At 35.7% G+C, this 18,903-nt stretch overlaps 1 protein-coding gene across 5 annotated transcripts in view; it reads right to left on the reverse strand.

Moving 5' to 3' along the window:
• POLN (DNA polymerase nu) overlaps positions 1-18,903 on the reverse strand; it is a 78,564-nt gene that overhangs the window by 25,314 nt on the left and 34,347 nt on the right. For all 5 annotated transcript variants that reach the window (XM_052682202.1, XM_052682201.1, XM_052682200.1 and 2 more), the window contains 2 exons: positions 2,709-2,791; positions 229-360 (listed from right to left, as the gene is read on the reverse strand). In XM_052682202.1, coding sequence (XP_052538162.1) covers positions 229-360; positions 2,709-2,791 — 215 coding nt within the window. The remainder of the gene's footprint in view (positions 1-228; positions 361-2,708; positions 2,792-18,903) is intronic.

Consider the following 18,903-nt stretch of genomic DNA (forward strand, 5'->3'; position numbering starts at 1 on the left):
GAGAACAGAAATATTACTTTGCTAGCATCTTTCTTAGGAAAGGCAGAGAAGCTGCCAACCAATTTGTCTCAGGAGTAAAAGAGAAAAAATACCTGACTCACCAAGAGATGATATTACGTATTATCTCTTGTTCTGCAATTATGTGAATTTAGATTAAGCTGAATCTCTGTCTTCATCGTTGTGACACAATGAGTAATTAAAAAAATAATGGTTGTCGATTTGGATTACCTTTATTTTGGCATTGTCCAATGGTTTTCTTGGTAAATTCATGTACTTTCTTGTATTTTTGCATAAAACTCTCTATAAAGCAACTAGCTTCAAGAGGAGTAATTCCCAAACATTCTGCAAGACGTTCTTTACCTGTATACAAAAAAAAAAAAAAAAAAAAAAGAACAGAAATCCATTACAGACAATAAAACTGTTACGTTCACAATTACTGAAATTGGTAAATACGCCCATCTCTATGAAAGAGGATGGATCTGATATCCATAATCATATTTCAATGATGCAAACATTATCCTTGAGCTTGAATGTTTCGTTGAAGTTGAAATCTGCAGACTCTAAGGAGAAGATAATAGAACCTACAAATTATGTAAAAAAAAATATGGAGGTATGGCTTGCTGAGTTTAGCCAGAAGCTTTGGGTACGGTGTAGAATTCGTAAAAAAACCTAACAGCAGAAGTAATCAGACCAGGTGGCCTGATTTTAAAAATACAGCTAAAAGTTTTAATCCCACAGATTTCAAACAGTCTTGGACTCCTCAATGTCTACAGAAATCTAAATCCAAGTTGTGAGATGAAAGAGATGGAAAAGAAATGCAGAATAGAAAATTGTTTCAGCAGAGATGGAAAGGAGTACTGCATTTTGGATAAGATATAGATGCATAATATATATTATTATCACATATATTGCAAACATATAATATTATACCAAAGACAATTTTTCACAGTACAAAAGTATTATCTAAGAGTTTCAGTTTAAATACATTTATAAATTAAATATTTTCATTAAAAATAACAGACACATCAACTTTAGTCATACAAGGTTTGAAAGACGTATATATTTGTCTGCACAGCATCACAAAACCAACACTGAGTCTGGAAACAACATAAGCTGAGAGGTAAAGTTTCAAGGCACTAAAAGCATAGAACAGTTACTGTCATGATAATACTGTCAAGAAAAATTATCCAGCGTTCTTAAAGAAAAAGAATTTCAGCCACCTAAATGCCATCCCTGTCAGTCTGATATGCATTTCAGACTTCTGAATACAGAATAATGTAGCATTTTGTTCTGTCATGCTGGGATCTGCACTGAGCGACAGGAACACCAGTCCAGACAAGGTGCTAGAACAAGAAATTCACATCTCAGATGACTCCTAGCTGACCTGTTATTGGCCTGGGAATCTATTTTACATCAAAATAACTTGTTTTTAATTTCTTGGTCAGAAAATGACAAATCTATCTGCAAAAGCACGTGTTGTTAATGGCTAAAAGAATGCTGAGGCTTTCTTGGAGAACTGCAACATCTGTATTTGTCCATGTTACCCTTCTAAAGAACTACTTGCTATACAGAACAAAGAATTACATACAAGAGAAGGAAAATTAAACTACAATAACAACAAGGGAGTTTGAGAAGTTCCAGCAAAATGCAATTCCTGGAAAGCAAAAAGAGAAGACTCTACAGCCACTTAAGACCATATTTCACCATGTGGGAGCACAGGCCATGCTAAGCAACTCCCAGGAGTGGGCTGAAGCTTCCTTGAGCACTCCCCTTGAGTTATCCGTGCCAGGGAAACTGTTACTAATAGCTTATGTGTTCTAGCATCTTCCGCTCTATAAAATCATATTTCAAAACTGAAAATCACACTTCCAACCAGCTTCTCTGTTTTTCATTTAAACACTTTGACATGCCTCTGTGCTCTGTATAAGACAAGACTAGAACACAGGACTAGTGCCACTGAAGAGAAGCGATTCTTTCTTTCATAGATGTTTAAGTTGCCTTTTCTGTAGTTTCACAGGATGACTGAGGCATAAACAGATGAATATAACTGCTCCACATTGGGCAAAATGTCTGAAATTCTGCTCTATCTCTCAATAGATGGTATATTAATTAAGGTACCAACTCCTATACCTAGTAAAACTTTTCTGTATTATAGTGTTTTCTGTCCTCCAAGATTATAGGAAAGATTTTAAAAATACGAACCAAGAGCAGTGTAAAGCCAAGAAAGCATAAACCAAAAAAATCACTACGTGAAGTAGTAGACTTCCACTGACTGCAGTAAGCGTAATACCAGCAATCTCCTCCAGAGGTCCTTTCCAGCCTTACCATTCCGTGGTTGTAAGAATGCATCTTGAGTCAGTATCTGAGTTAGAAACAGTATCTGAGTTCTTCTCATTTAATTAGGCCTGTTCTCATCTCTTCGTAAATACCAACAGAAAATAAAGTTTCCTAAAAATTATGCCTCTTTTAGATGAAGACAAATGCATCCCTTACATCAGCAGCAAATAAACCTGACATCTGTGTAATTTTTATATAGGTCAACGCAGGTATATTAATTTGACAATTTTAATTATTTAACAATACTTAATGAAAATCAAAATATAATACACTGGCAAAATTTAACTCATCTTCAGACATTTGGTATATTTGCATAAGTTACATAGATGGTATGAACATACTGTAGCAATTTATTTTATAAGAATGCCTACCTGCTCCATAAACCACTGAGTAAACGATACGCTTTGCTTGCTCTCTATCAGTTTGTTTCACTTGTTCACTTGGAATGCCCTTCCTAAACAAACAAACAAAAATAATACATTTTCAGTTAAAATCAATTCACATTTTTATCCTCACAGAAACATATTTAACTACAGATTAACAAGACATAAACAGAAGAATTTAGGAGCTTTTATCTTAGGCACAAGGAACACACAGCTTGTTTATGAATTTTGGTGGTGACAGACCTCAGAAAATGTAGTTCTTTAATCCTTACCTTGTTTTCTGTTTGATTTTTCTAAATCAAATCCTTGACTAAGAAAATCCCTTCTACTATATTATTAGTTACTTAGGATGAAGAAGATCCAGTACTGACCCATGAGAAAAGTTAAACCTCCCCAGCATCAGCATTGTTCAAGACACAAAGCATACAGAAACACCAAGAAAAGTTTGACCTCAAGCTTAATTAAACAAATGTTATATAAATGCTTCATTAGTAAGAATATCTGAGCCTTCATCAAGAATAATTATTGATAAAAGCACGCAGAGAATCTCTTATATGTTTTAAAGAGCTCTGAAATGGAGATATATCATAAAACAGCAGCAGGAGCAAAGACTGTAACTAGTTTGCTTGCAACAAACACTATCCTTTCTGCTTCTCATTCACACACCAAGGATGCAGACTGTCCTATAAAAGGGCTAATGGATTTAGTAATTTGTAAATTAAAAGCTAGGACTCTGCAATCACCAATTATGTGTTATCTTTGCTTTCTCTTATCTAAATATAGCTTCAGGACATTACTGACCATTTAGAGCACTGAAGTATACTGGTAATACGGCTTAAATAGAAGCTTATTGGAAGAAATCTCTACCTAATTGGCTCACACTTTGAATATAAGTACCTACATGAACTATTTTGGGAAGTTAAAGATGGATTGCCATCAGAGATGCTTGATGCTATATGAACAGCTTGTGAAAAAGTTTTCTCATGGGTCCATTGATGATTCAATTGCATTTTAAGAATCAGTTTGGTATAGTTTGTCATTAAAGCTTTTTGTTATGGAATACTCTTTATTGTGAAGGTTTTGTTTGACAAGCTTAAAAAAAAGTCATATTTCTGTATACATCCTTAGAGTCTTTTACTGGCATTATGATGCTTAAACACCTAGCAAATCAACAGAGCCATAGAATTGTGCATGGTTGGCTCACACACTGGTTTTAGCCTAGCCTATGAAAAGTGCTCATATAATTACACAGTGAAAGACAGACAAGAAGACTTTGGGTGCAATCAATGTTAAGAGAGTCCTGTTCGAAATACATGTATTTTGAAGAAGAAAATCAGAAATGATTTCACATCTTTATAGGGTAAATAAACAGTCTGGTTTTACAAAAGTTCACAGTCATTTTGAACAGTACAATTGCTTCAAGGATATGAATTTTTCTCTGTTCATTTTTAAGCTGAGAAACACGAAGAGCATCTTTAATCTGAAGATCATTCCCACATTAAGTCAATCATTTCTGTACGTGGAGGCTCTCATAATTTATTTTCTCTGTTGTGCCAGGTCAAAAGGTCATCATGGCTCCTATGAATAAAATGGGATGAAATTCCCAAATGTACCTGATTAAGGTTATAGAGTGGCAGTTGGAACTAATATGTGCTGAATTAGGAAACCAGACATCATCAAAGATTTCCTGAAGTAATCCCTGCCAGAAAGTCTGCAGGAATTTCCTGAAGGATCTGGCAGAAAGCCACACATATTCTTGAGAAAACACCTATCCAGAATGAGAGGAAATATAATCTGATAGAATTTCCCAGAAAAAAGAGCAGATCTTACCCCAGAACACTGTATTTAAACTTGGGAAACAGTACAACATGTAGCTCTGTTTTCCTCACACTGCATAATTCATACTAGATGCCTGGTAAAGTAAAGAGATAGGATTACAGCAATAGAACTTACTTGCAGATTCGCTTAAGTCTGAGGCTAAAGGCAATTGAGAGCCAAGGGGTGAGCAGAGGGTAAGTTGGCTGCTGACCTCTACGAAAAAGAAGAGTTTTAACTTTAAGAACATAGCAGGTAAAAAAAGTCATGGAGATCTGTAGAGGCAGATACAGACTTCTCGGGTCATTCTATTGAGAAAGCAAGACTGAAGCTTACTGAGTCTTACTGAAAAGTCCTGCTGGGTAGGACTGGAAGTTCTAGAGAAGATCAAAGTAGAAGACATCAGAACTTGATGACGCAAGAGACCCTATTATAGGATTATTAAGGTTGCTTTTGCATTATACAAACCCCAGCTTGAAGGGGCCGATCAAGAAAACACTGCTGTAATTGTAATAGGCAGTCAGGAGAAGGATCCTATGCTTTGATTGTAAGCAGTTATATTAAATATTTGTCCAAGACATTTAATGGTGCAGATGTACATGCATCATGTGATTATGGCAAACACAACAACCACTCTACATTTTCTGACCTTCGAGTTATCCAAGAAATATATGAGAAGCAACTAATATTTTAGAGCTTTATGTCAAGTATTTCTTTTAATATAATGCTAAAACCAAAATGATCAGTCAACACATCCAAGTGTATCAGAGTGGGAAATGTGAGCGTTCAGCGGAAAGGCACTAAAGGTAGCACACTGTATATTTGCAAATGTATGTATCTCACTCAGGAATCCTGAATAACAAAAGATGATAAAAGAAATTGTGTTATAAATCACAAGTGCTTGAGCAAATAGAAGTCATTAATCAAAACTATACATGTTTATTCTATTCTAATAACAAAATGCTTTCTTCTGTTTATGTCAACTCTGATCTATTTCTAGGTAGGATGCTCAAATCCCTTTGCAACACAGTGCCATTCTTTCAGCTTGGGGTGGAGACTACTCTTTTCAATAATAAAATGGCATGGGGTGAGGGGCAGTTTCTCATAAATGCGCCCATGCTAGAAACCATCATAGGGCTTTCTTCTTCAGATTGTTTCCTCTGCAAATAAATTTTTTATGATAATGAATTAATTTGTTAAAAAGGCTTCTGTTCATACCTATTTCAAGTTAAAACTTCATTTTGGTTTTAGAGTCATCATAGAATACCACAGTATTGAGAAGGAAACATTATCATCTCATTTTTTATGAGATTTTAAAGCTAAGGAAGCTATCTAATGTAAGAAAACAGTGCTGAATTAAAAAATAGTTTTGAGAACAGGTAGATACAGAAGTAAATCGGTCTCAAAAGACTGTAACAAAATGTTTCAGTACTTCTGAGAAACACTGTGTGGTGACGAAGTCGTCTGTTTATGTGCAGGAAAAGGAAGAACTAACTTCTCAAACACAATATCTGGCAGACACACATTGTCTTGATCTGCATTACCTTGCAGTCATAATAGCCACAAGGCTCTTGGCTGCTGTCCTGCATCTGCCAACTAATTCAAGTCCTAACTGGGAGTCGTTGATGTGGGAAATGAGATGGAGTGCCATTAAATTTATTTTGTACACAGCCATTAACACCCAATAAATGAGTGAATATACAAACAAACACATCTTCATTCATCTGACTGGTCTACATTTTCTTGGGTATTTTGCGCTTTTCTATGTTTAAGTCATCAGTGAAGTGCACAAATCTGCCATTTTTAATCACCAGTTGCTACTAAAATGGGGTTATATATTTTGTGAGATCGTGCTTAGAACTCTGTGTTGGCATATGAAACCGGTACAGATGATTTACGTAATTAGTGACAAGCATAAGCTTTAGAAAGGCTCAGTTTTACAGTAGAATCACCACTAGATATATTATGTGGGAGGTAAAGTCTGAGAGCTTAGAGTTTTTAAGTGACATTGGCCTTAGTATAAGGCAGGCAGCGTATACAGTAAAATGTTATCTGAGTATTCTAAACACATGGAAGAGACTGATACGCTATAACTTAGCATGCTTACCATTAATGTAACGTGCAAGAATAAGCAAGCTTTTTGAAAGTTCCTATTCCATGATTAATGGAAAAAAAAATGACAAGGATCAGGCATAAGTTGCCTCAAATATTTTAAAAGTAGTGCATGGAAGAGATCTTGGAATAATTTTTATGCAGTTAAGCTCCATTACATTGTATGTAGATACAAGGGCTGCTCCAAAAGCAATGTGCCCTATTTTATGTTGGCCCACAATGTCAAAGGAAGGTATTGATGGAATGGCAGCAGAAGTTGAACCTTCCTATTGATATTCCATTACATGTTGTTGCTGTGTTACGGATGGCAGCAGAGGAGCAGTCCGACAAAATGGCAGCTGACACTGAAGCACATACGAAGCAGAGGTGTGCTCCTTGATATGGAAAAAATTGCATCCATTCACATTCATTGACTCTTGCTGAATAGAGACCAAACAGCAGATGTGAGGATAAGGAAACAGAATGGTGTATTTCAGCAGTGGCACTAATGATGTGAAAGACAAGCCTGTTTCAGACGGCCATGCACAGCTGCTGCACCACAAAATGAAGAGTGTCAATGAGCTCATCTGTGTGAAGTGGCAGAATACAAACATGGAACTGCGTATAGAGCTGAATGTTGGCTTTGATTCACTGGAAATGAGGGTGGCAATATTGGAATAATACAAAGTTCGCACCAGGTGGACCCCACAAATGCTCACACAGGAACAGAAAGCACCACAAGCAAGCTTCTCAGGAGTTTTTGAACCAATACAAGGATGAAAGTGACAGATTCCCAGACTGTATCATTACTGGTGACAAGAAATGGTGTCACCACTACAAGCCAGAGTCAAAATGGCAGTGCACACAGTGGCAGCAAGTGCATTTACCATCAAAGAAAAGTTCAAGACAGTCCTCAGTGGCTAGAGTGGCTTGCACTATCTTTCAGGATAGGAAAGGGTTAAGCCTTCTGGATTTCCTGGAACCTAGACAAACCATCAACTCTGACCACTACATCATGACACTGACTATGTTGAAGGTTCTAACTTGCACAGTTAGGCCAGAGAAATAGACAGTCTTTCTCTTGCAACACAATAATGCTAGGCACCATATCAGTTTGAACATAAATGTTAATAAATAGACAGCTGGACTGTCCTACCACACCCTCTACATAGTCTGGATTTGGTACCTCCTGTCTATTCAGGTCAATAAAGAATGGAAAGGTAAGATACTTTCTAAAATAGGAAACAAGCATCTGAAATGCAGACTTCCATCTTTTCAAAAGGGAAACAGCAGGTAACACAAAAGAAGATGTTTCTGATATAACCTAAGTATACACTGATTAAAAGAAACTGATCAATTCCTAAATGAGTGTCATTTTTCAACACTCCATATTTTATTTCACTCAGTTTTGCTTTTTTTTTTTTTAATAAAAAGCTTTCACCTTGGATAACTGTGTTCAACATCTTTGACAGAATGACTGAACTACCGTCAGCTTGATATCATCTTTTCTATACCCCATCTTTGTCATTGTACTTCTTTTCCTCTTTGTATGCCACCCCATCAAAATGCATCTTAAATTGTTATTATGCTCTTTTAGCAGGAGGAAAAGCTTTACAACTCCTATAAAGCTCTTTTTCAAGATTCCAAAAGCGCTTTACAATTTTTCAAATCGTTCCAGTGATTCATTATAAAATAATTTATTTTGTCTGAGTAGCCCTCTGTACTCCATTGCATGAAGATTTATTTCATTCATCCTAAGCCTTCTGCAGAACAGGATATCTAGCTTTCAAGCTCACTACAGGTGATGAAGACATATCTTTGCAGTTTTCTCCATGGGCCAGGAGTCTCCTGCTGCTACACTTTAAAGTATCTTTAAAGGGGCCCAGATATAGAGATTGCAACAAGGACATGTCATAAATTGTACCTGTCATCAGTAACAATTTTTGAAGGATTCACATGGGGGTAAACTGATCCATTATCTTTACTAAGATATTTACCTGCATACTGATCTCCCATATACTTGACATTGAGAAGATAAATTAAAGAGCATTTCTGAATGCTCTTTAAAAAAAAAAAAAAGTCACAGAAATTTATCTTAAAAACAAAACAGAACAATTCTGGACTTCAGTTAGAACAGGAAGTGTTTGATATCAATGGAAGAGCATCAAAGAGGACACACTCCGCTGAACCCTTCACCCCTTCTCTCCTTCATAAAAGTGCTTTTCTGTCAGATTTGTATTTCTCTCACACAGTGAGTTACCCTGACAGGTGATATTTATTTCTGAGCCATGTGATTGGTGAAAGAATTAAGCAACTAGACAAAACTCATCTTGGGGTCTTCAGCTTTGGCAGTAGAGAATAGAAGAGTCAGGCTAACTAATACCCACCATCAGGTGCAACTGTGAACATCAGTGATGATGGCCATCAGTAATGAATACATAAATTTAAACAGATTAAGAGAGCTACACAAGCCAAGATGACCACTTGTTTTAAACTACAAATCAGGGAATTAATGGTCTGAGAGTTTGTTCTTCACTTTTCACGCCTTTCTGAAAGAAGCTTCAAATAGGAATGGAAACCATGTTGAGAGATGACATGGGTAGTTGCAGCAGTGTATCAAATAATCACTAATTCTGGTTTACTGAAGAGTCTCAAAACCTTATAAAGAAATAGATGGATCTTCAGAGCAACCTAAGATAAATATGAGAAGAAAGTTCTCTGCACATAACCAAACGGTGATATAACTTCTGTCAGTCGCCATATCAAACCATCAGCAAACAATGTGCATGTTGCTCAGAAAAAACAAGCTGAGGAAAAGGGAAGATCACATTCGATCAAACTGCCTCTATGCAGTTAAGAAAGAAGAAAGATACAGACATCCAAATATTTTGGCAGGGCACTCAAAAGAGGAAGAAAAGATAACGAGGATCTTTTGCAGAGAAGGATGAGATTCTGAACAAAACATCTCTTCACTGAAAACACCTCTCACAACTTAATTTTCTATTATGCTTATTAAATGTAATCATATTTAATACATTACATTAAATGTGATTATATTTAATTAAAAGCAAAATTAATACTGAAGAGTCTTTTTGTTTTGTTTGTTTTACAACAATCAGTGGACATGAAATTCTATGTTTCAAAAGCAAGGAGGTCTTAACTTCTGCATAGAGATGTTTGACCTTGGCCTAAGAAAAAGTTTCCAGACAAGATGGACTCTCAGTTCTCAAAGTTGATATAACATGATGTTCCTCTGTTTTCCACAATCTTTACTTGACTTCCTTGGCACCTACTAATCATATTCACAGTACTATTTAACAAAATGCATCCATTGTTTCATTATTTCTATACTCTAAAAGATTCAATGTAAATCTAATTACTATTGTGGCATTCAATCCTGTTTATAAATTGTGTCAAAATGTGCTGTAGCACCTCAAAATATTTTGAAAATAGTGTGGATTTGCAATACCTGCCTTTACATTCTTAATTTCATCAGGTTTTACATTGAGACTCAAGTTAATTGAGTTAAATGAAATAAATACTTCATGATAAAAATGACTACTTAAAGATAACTATACACAAGAAATTCCTTTACAAAATCAGAAAAGCACTGTCAAACAGTGAAACAACTCAGAACTGTACAACGTTACAGGGCTTATTTTTCGCCAGCTGATGTTTTAGTTGCATTGATAAAAATTCTCAAACTTTTTTTTAGTTTATCTAGAATTTTAAGAAAACATCTGAGGTGAAATAATATTAAGCTTCTGATCTAAAATAAAATTAAGCTGCCTGGCTAAGCTTGTAGCTAACAACCTGGTTTATTCAAAGCAGTTGTATAACTCTAAAACCAAAATGCTTCCCAAAACCATTATGCTTCTTACAGACAGTTGCCTCTCCCTTACTAATAGTCAGCCTAAACAAATGTCACAGCTGCACTTCTACAAGGAACTGTATACTATAAGGTAAAATAAGTTACCATACAGACGATCTGTCAGAGTATAAAGCAAAAAGAGTGTTAAATTATATTAATATTAACTACTGCAAAGTCAGCTTTCAAAACATAAATACTTTGCTGCAAAAGTAAAACTGTTAGAATATTCAACACCGACATCCATGAGCTGTTTAATTCAGAACCTACAATGTTTTAAAATGCTGATTTGAGAAGGCAAACTGAACCTCTTCCCTGTTACTGAATTCCAAGGTCAAGGGGTCATGGGTGGAAAGAACAGACACTGGAATGAGTGAAGTGTCAGCAAATGAAATCACTGCATCAATGCTTTTTGAAAAACATGTATTGCAACACCAGAGGCCAAAATCTAGATTGAGCACCTATATATCAATAGAATATATACATATATATTTATACTCTAATTTGTGGAGGCTGCTCTGCTTAACGCAAAGGCAAAACAAACATTTCTGCTATTGTGAACATTATATTTGCAAATGCAAGTTTCTAAGAGTTTCCTGTCAAAATCTTTTGAGTGTGATTTATTTTGTAAAAATGTAACAGTTACCCCAGTTATTCATTAATGAACATTTTCACAAGTGATGTCTATTGTAAGAAGAAAGAAAATCTCAATCTAGAACTAATGCGTTTTGCCTAATGCAAACAAGCTTGATTTTAAATGATGACAATTATCCAGAACAATGATTTAATCTGTTACTGTCACAAAAATCTAGGTGAAAGTAATCAACTTCATCATTAATGATATTCCTGTCCCCTGTGCCAACACTGGAGACATAAATTGAGGATTCAGTTACAGCTGATATCACAGTGTTTTCAAGTAGATAGGAGACTGACTAATCCCAACCAAAGAATATCAGCACAGAAAACAGAAAGTGAAATGAAGTATGCAGAGAACATGGAGCTTGTGTTTCAAGCTACTCACAACAAACTGATGCCCAACACATCATATAGGAACAAAATTAGAACACTGACTATTTCACCCACTCTAGATTTTAGGAATTGCAAATCTATCCCCACACAGCTGGAGAAATATCCTCTCATGGAGACTAAAGAAGGAAAAAAAAAGACTACTGGTCTTCTGCAATAAAAAAAGAATTATTAAAGCATACATTTTTGCATGAAGTAGGGGCTGAGCAAGTAGGAACAGAGGAAAAGATGTAGTATTAGATCATGAGATGACAAGGAAACAACACGATTTGGCAGTGGAAAGGCAAATATAGTTTCAATACATAACAAGTGGATTACTTCCAATAACAACAAGGCAATGTTAGTTTTGCTGTGAAGTGTGCTGCTGATATTTTATCCAAGGTAGTTAACTTCATTTGGTTATCATGTTCAAGAAACTTTAACTAAATTTCAAATTAATTTGAAACAGGTGTGGAAATAGTTTATTACAATGTTGAATAGACAAAATACTCAAACTGTATGAAATGAGGCCATTGTATGAGGCACTGACTAAATCAATTAAAATTACCATTCATCTCCTGAAGCAGTGAGATTAATTAGAAAACATCACACATCCATACCTTAAAACTCTCACCACTTACACATGGCACTGGAATTCAATAGCCTGGTGGAAATAATCCATGGCCCACACTAAGACAGTAATTGTGTCCAATAAGTCTCTGGTCTAGAGCTATGGTATCTGCACTGCTGAATTGGTCACTGAGTGACAACAACCAGAAACATTCATTAAATTTAAATAAAGGCAGCCTCTCGCATCATTATTTGTTTAATTTACCATAATGCTAACCCTATTTCACGACCAAAATTAACTCATATTTCTTGACCAAAATACCAGCAGACCTCAAACTGTGTTGTGGCACAGATTTCAGAGCTAGCTTAAAGGAAAAAAAAACTAGCTTTGCTGACTAAAACTGTTTAGTTAAACAGTGCCACTCATGCTGCAGTGAAGTACTACAGCTGCAGGAGCTGCAAACAGTACAGCCTCATTCACAACTGATTTAAAATCTAAGCCACTGTTAAACACCAGCTTCATAATAAATGGTATCTCAACAGGTAGACATTGGGCCACAGCATACCTGATCCTGAATATGATTTGATTTGGAATGCATGCCTTCCCATTTAAATTGAATTTATGTGCATCTCTGAATTGCGCACACAGAACAAATTCTTAATTCCACTCTCATTACACTGAATAAAAAAAGAAAAAATACATTATACAAAATGAGATTTTTTTTTTATATTCAGCAGAAGTGAAACAAACAATAAGGCAATGGATATTAATTACTCAGTTAAAAATACTGCAACAATGGTTTCTTCAGATTATTCAATATTTCAATAAAGGAGTCAGAACAGAAGCCTTGAAACTAATAAAAAATAATAACATTGTTACAAAACTGAGTAATCCAATGCTAAAGGAAGAAGTTAACCCTTAGAGTCATCCAGCAGGTAGCGCTGACCTCCAGACGTTCAGTGAATCAGCACTGGCTGAGCCACGTGCTCAATTTAATCTTTTTCAAACAGATCCAGCACACTATCTTTTTGTGTATTTCAGCCTACAATGACTTATTTTGATTCATTTCAGAAATATCCAAAGTCTCTTTGCTTATTTCCTGCGTTGTTCACAAGCCGGCAGGGCATCAACAGATAGAACTGTTGTCGCTCTACGTCTTGAATTTCCAAGTGGCTGGAAAAACAGGAGTCCTTATTTCACCATAGTTCCCGATGGACCAAATGCCAATGCACAAAAGTTGGACTCACTTTAACATTATTTGATAGAATCAGTTCCTTGAGTCCCCTGCTTGGCAGAGTGTAATTCAATAAAATTTTCTTACCTTAATAGAGAAAGACAGTCTCTAAAGAACAAAACAGAGAAAACAACTTCCTGTACTGTGTTCTTTTTGTTCAAATCTGGTTGAACTTCTCTGCCCTTTTTAAGAAAAAAGGGAAGATTTGTTTCTCTGGTATGGTAATCCCAAGCAATTCTGTGATTTGCTTCTCTATGGGCTTTTTCTTGAGTCATTTCCAAAATTAGCATGTCCCTCTCTTACCAAAGCAGTTTGTTATATATTACCATCATCCCACACACACACACATCAGCTGAGGAAACGGACTTTTATATTCAGTACATTTTGTTAACGGCCTGCAGTTCCCAAGATTATTTGAAATTAAGTGTTCAAATCCCTCTGATTCTGACACAGATAATATAATGTAAATGAAAAACTCTTCAGCCACCCAAGACTACACTATAAAAGCGGATTTTTTTCAGAATGATTAGTGGTAAATAATTTCTCTTATTACTCTTATTTTAGGTATTAGCTGCCTTTGCTACAAAGAAATGATGAGTTAGTTACAACCTATATAGGGCAAGGCATTTTCCTAAATCCATTAGGACTTATGACAAACTCTTCTATGTAGAAACAAACAAGATGTATGATTGCAAACATCTGTAGTAACTTGTTGATGACTGCCACTGTGTGCCTTGGGACTAACTTAATAGATAAAAGCATGACTCAATAAAGAATTTTCTACAGACTTGAACATAAAGCAGGGACCCAATCACAAGGACGATGCTCATCTCAGAGAAGCATCCCTGCCCTTATATTTTGACCAGCTCTCTACTACACAGCCCCAGTGAAAGACCAACTCCTAACCTTGCAATTCCACAAGGAACTACACAATCTAGACTAGAATGTGAAAAATGGAAATGAAATGGATGCGGATGCCTTTATCCAAATCTGTGAACCAACCCATTTCCCACCATGAAGCGGCCCCTGAATCCTGAATATCCTTCAATTTTCTGTATAACTCAAGGAAGACATCTCCTGAAGGTTCAGTAGGCTTTGAAACTCTCCACTGTGCACATGTTCACCAGAGAACTCTACTGAGCACACATGATCTCTTCTGTGATGCCTGACCCAATCTAGCAGATGTAAACTAATTACTACATTATTCACATATAGTCTCTGGCTCTGACGCATAGCTTTTTTGCTTTTTTATTTTGTTAGTATGAGGTGGAGGGGGTACCACTTTGAAAAGCTTGCACAGGTACTGAGGGCCAGCAACTCACTTCTCTCTCTTCACTTAGGGGGTTTCACAGACAACAGTTTCTCAAGAGAATTCTTTAAGCAATCCACTCAAATCCACTCAGGATGATAAGGTCATAAAATTGCAGTTGTGAGGGAGACTGAAAAGTCACTTGTTATTCTTCAAATTACCTGTCTGATTGACTCATTCCTCCTCAAGATGAATATTCCACAGCTTTCATAGCTAACTCATCTTCATATTTATCAACCTTCATCACTTAAAAACTCTATTTAACAAACTGAAACACCTCTTACAACAGCATATACTTATTCATTATGCTTTGTTCACACTCCAGCCAACTCTGCCACAAACTTTTTATATATTTGAAGAGCTTTTTGATAGTTGTTTTGTTTTTATTTCCCTAAATCATATCTTCTCTCATCTAAACAAATCTAATTATTTCAGCCTCATAATTTTGGTGAACAGCATCTCAGCTGCAACAAGAGAGGGTCGTGGTTTGGAGAAGTGCTCTTTCACAGTATAACCTTACTGCATAACTTTCTGGAAGCAAACATACAAGTTTGAATAATAAGGTTAAAAAAAGTTCACCCAAAGTCCCTAGGAATCCAGCAATTACATAAAAGCTAGGCACTATAGCCACTTGAAAAGAATGCTATCTATCTGGCAGGTATCTTCAGGTATTTGTTTAGACCACATGGGACTGACTGTCCTTGTCATTCAGTTTCAGCTTTTCAAGAGAAATTCAAACAAACTACTGAGATTAGAATTTCTCTTTAGCTTCTCTTAGATGGCTTTGGTCTGCATGTAGCCTTTTTTTTTTTCTGCTCACCCTTTGAGATGCACAATTTGGCACCATACAATGAACTTGGCAACTGGGTTTTGCATTCTATTTCAGGTTCAGAAACCTAAAACATGTGAACTAAGTCTGATTTCCAGATATCAGAGATATCATGTTAAAGCATCAGAACACAGTGATGAGACTTCCAAGCTTAAAATGACTAAGCAAGCTCCAGAGCCGTAAATAATGTAGTTGCATTTGATGAAGCAGCACTATCCTGTGATGCATACAGTTCTGAGGAATCTCCAGTTCTCTAAACTCTGAAGCAGCAGGAAAAAGGACTTATCCACATATTTGAATACAGCAAGAAGCAGACATGAAATTGCTCGAGTCATAGGAACTCTAAAGCAGCACCATCTCCAGTTAAAAAAGCATGCAAGCAGAAAAGCAGGACAAAAGCATATTTATGCAGTATGTTCTTAGCTACATCAAGATCCTCCTTTTGATACAGTACAGCCAATAACAGTATATACTATGACAGAGGAACACCAGCCTTCTGTGAAGAGTGACAAACAAACAATTTGAAAGAGATTGGCAGAATCAGTCATTTAGATTCAAAAAAGACCTTCAAGATCATAGAAGTCCACCACTAAATCCCTTATCACAGAAACTATCTAAAAAATTATTTTTTTTTCAGCTTCCATCTTTGAAATTTATTTAAAAATAAGTCCATTAACAGCATTTTTAACACTTTTTAAAAAATATATTTTGGAAAAGCTAGATTAAAGAAGTGAGATAAATTTCACTCAAGAATTTGTTCTCATTTGAATGGCTTATGGCAGTTAGTTTTGGGTGGTCAGACAGCTGTCAAGACAGTTCTCATCTTCAGCACTGTGGTAATAGTTTGACATTTCCAAAGGACTATCACTGTCAGAGGACATCACCACAATGCAGCACAAGGTGATCTTCTAGACAGCTGGAGTTATATCAAGAGTTTTCAAAAGTAGAGGCAAGCTTTGAAACTTTACTCTCATTTCAGTGGCCAATAGATCATTAGTGTAATGCACTCTTTGTGTTGTTGTACTAGGTGGTGTTGAACTGAATTTAAGACTTACTTTTAAGTAGGCTGCAACATCATACGGCCCGATAAGATAATGCAGGTAATATCATGTTCTAATCACTACAGACAGGATGAGAGTAGGAAGAGTACTTAGCATACACAAGTGAATATTAAAATCTAGTGATATCATCTTAGTTTAAGCTGAGGCATCTGTTAGAAGAACAGAAAATATATTGGATGTACAAGGCAGAGATGAGTCTGGGCTTTGCACTGACAAAAACAACCAACAGAAGCAAACCTATCGAAAAGCGGCCAGACATCTTTATTTTACTCCTTAGTTTCCATGGAATTAAATTCCATGAATATTATTTCCATGTCTGAAAAGCAAAACACGAGACTAAGCAACAGATTACCCACAAGCTCATGAAAGAAAGCAGTTAACACCAACCTTTGAAATTTTTATCTGAAGAGTAATATCAGAACAGTTACGTTAAATAGAACACACAACACTTAAAAATAGCAACTACTATCTAGAGCAAACAACATCTACAGCAAATTGCAGGGAATTCCAAATCAGCAGAGGCTCCATTACTTCTGAAATGAGCTCTCTTGCTAAGTTGGCCACAGGAATACAAGATTACAGTCTCGTCTCGAAGAGAAGGTTGCTTCTCAGCTAGGTGTATTGCACATCACACTGAACTTCAGCCTCTGAGTTAGTACATTCATCCAGTCTTTTACCTTGATGCACAGACATAGTTTGAGTTGACACATGCTTCTGCATCTCCAGACTGCACTGTCAACAAGCGTAAAGATGGCATGAGAATAGATGTTTAACAGAAACATCAATTCAACAGCTTTCAAAGGCACACACATCTCTAGGGTCCCAGAAACAAATGGACTCCTGAAAGACCATGCTTAACAAAATTAAGACAGGAAAACTTCTATACATAAGAGATCTTAATTAAACTGTAAAGTCACACAGCTAACCTCTTTACAGAAACTCCCCACCACAGTTGCCAAATGCTATTAAAGTCCTATATGGGTTTACTAAAAGATTGTATTTCAGATAGAAGGCTTTATCCTAAAGGACAAGTAAGGAATAAGAGAAAGATTTAGGTGCAGAAGTCATAAAGCTTAAAATATATAAGTGAAAAAATAATATGAATCTTTGACTCTGGGATGTAGTTTAGGTTTTATATCATCCAGTAATATAATATTTATTATTTATGCTTTTTATTTTATTATTTTATGTTTTTATTTATTATTTATATTATGAAATGTGTTTATTATATTCATATTTATGAATCTTTGAAGGTTGGTGGCCCTGCCTGTAGCAGGGGGGTTGGAACTTGATGATCCTCAGGGCCCGTTCCAACCCAAGCCATTCTATGATTTATTAGTCTAAGGATTTTTAGAAACAGAACACCTGAAGAGATACCAGCCGATATATTTTCAGAAGCTGGAATGTTGTTAGACATTATTATTAACTATCTACAATAGCTGTTTCTTCTGAGAGGAACTTCAGAAACTAACTCATTCTTTATACATTTCGTTCAGAAAAAGAATTTTTGTCAAGGTTTCAAGTTCTTTGATATGTGTCAGAAAATATTTACAAACACCAGCAATGTCAAATTCCTTCAAAAAGAATAAAATAGTTGGTATATCACTTGGTATATCCCTTGCACTGATTTTAAGGCCTCAGGATCAAGATGTAATGCAAGTCAGGTGACCAAGAGGAGTTAAAAAGTTTCTCATTTATTTTGCTCTTCCTTCACCTAACTTGTTTTAAATGGCAACAAATGGGGTTTGGGGGGTAGAGGGCTGTTATTTCATGCGAACTACAAGACTTCCTTCCTAAAAACATGTGAATGTCATTATTTATTATGTTTTTAAAGCAATATAGGTTTGTATAGCTATTATGTTACACAATATTATTGAATTCTGTTTCTTCAGACTTTTAAAACTAAGTTCAGTTGACCAGATAATTATTACGTAGTAAATATGTTTGTTCTCATAACTTCCTAGCAGTGGCTACATCTGAAACAAGGATAGAAAGTTGTTTCTTTGAACTGCTTTTGTCTTTGAGGAGCATCATGTTAAATCTAGTGTTGTTTTTTCTCATAGGTTGAATAAGTACATAAAGGTATGTATCTATATATATATAAATTAGGTATTAAATAAAAAGTCTCTATATGTATTCAGTTGCTCAGTCCATATGTGAAAATTATTAAAAAATTAAAAAATAAATTTCAAAACTACATGTTGTTAGCCATACAGTCAACATTTCTCTGAAATTTGAATTTGCTCTACCATATCACAATTCCCTTAGCAACTAGTCACATTCCACTGGTTTAAAATTTGCATTATGAAAGATGAAGAAGCATGGGAAGATAACTGATCTTGTGTCTTCTCTCTGATGATAAATAAATTAAGGGCAAACCCCCAAAACACAAAGGTGAGT

This window comes from Tympanuchus pallidicinctus, unplaced genomic scaffold (assembly GCF_026119805.1).
Source record: "Tympanuchus pallidicinctus isolate F22 unplaced genomic scaffold, pur_lepc_1.0 scaffold2, whole genome shotgun sequence".
Classification (NCBI taxonomy): domain Eukaryota; kingdom Metazoa; phylum Chordata; class Aves; order Galliformes; family Phasianidae; genus Tympanuchus; species Tympanuchus pallidicinctus.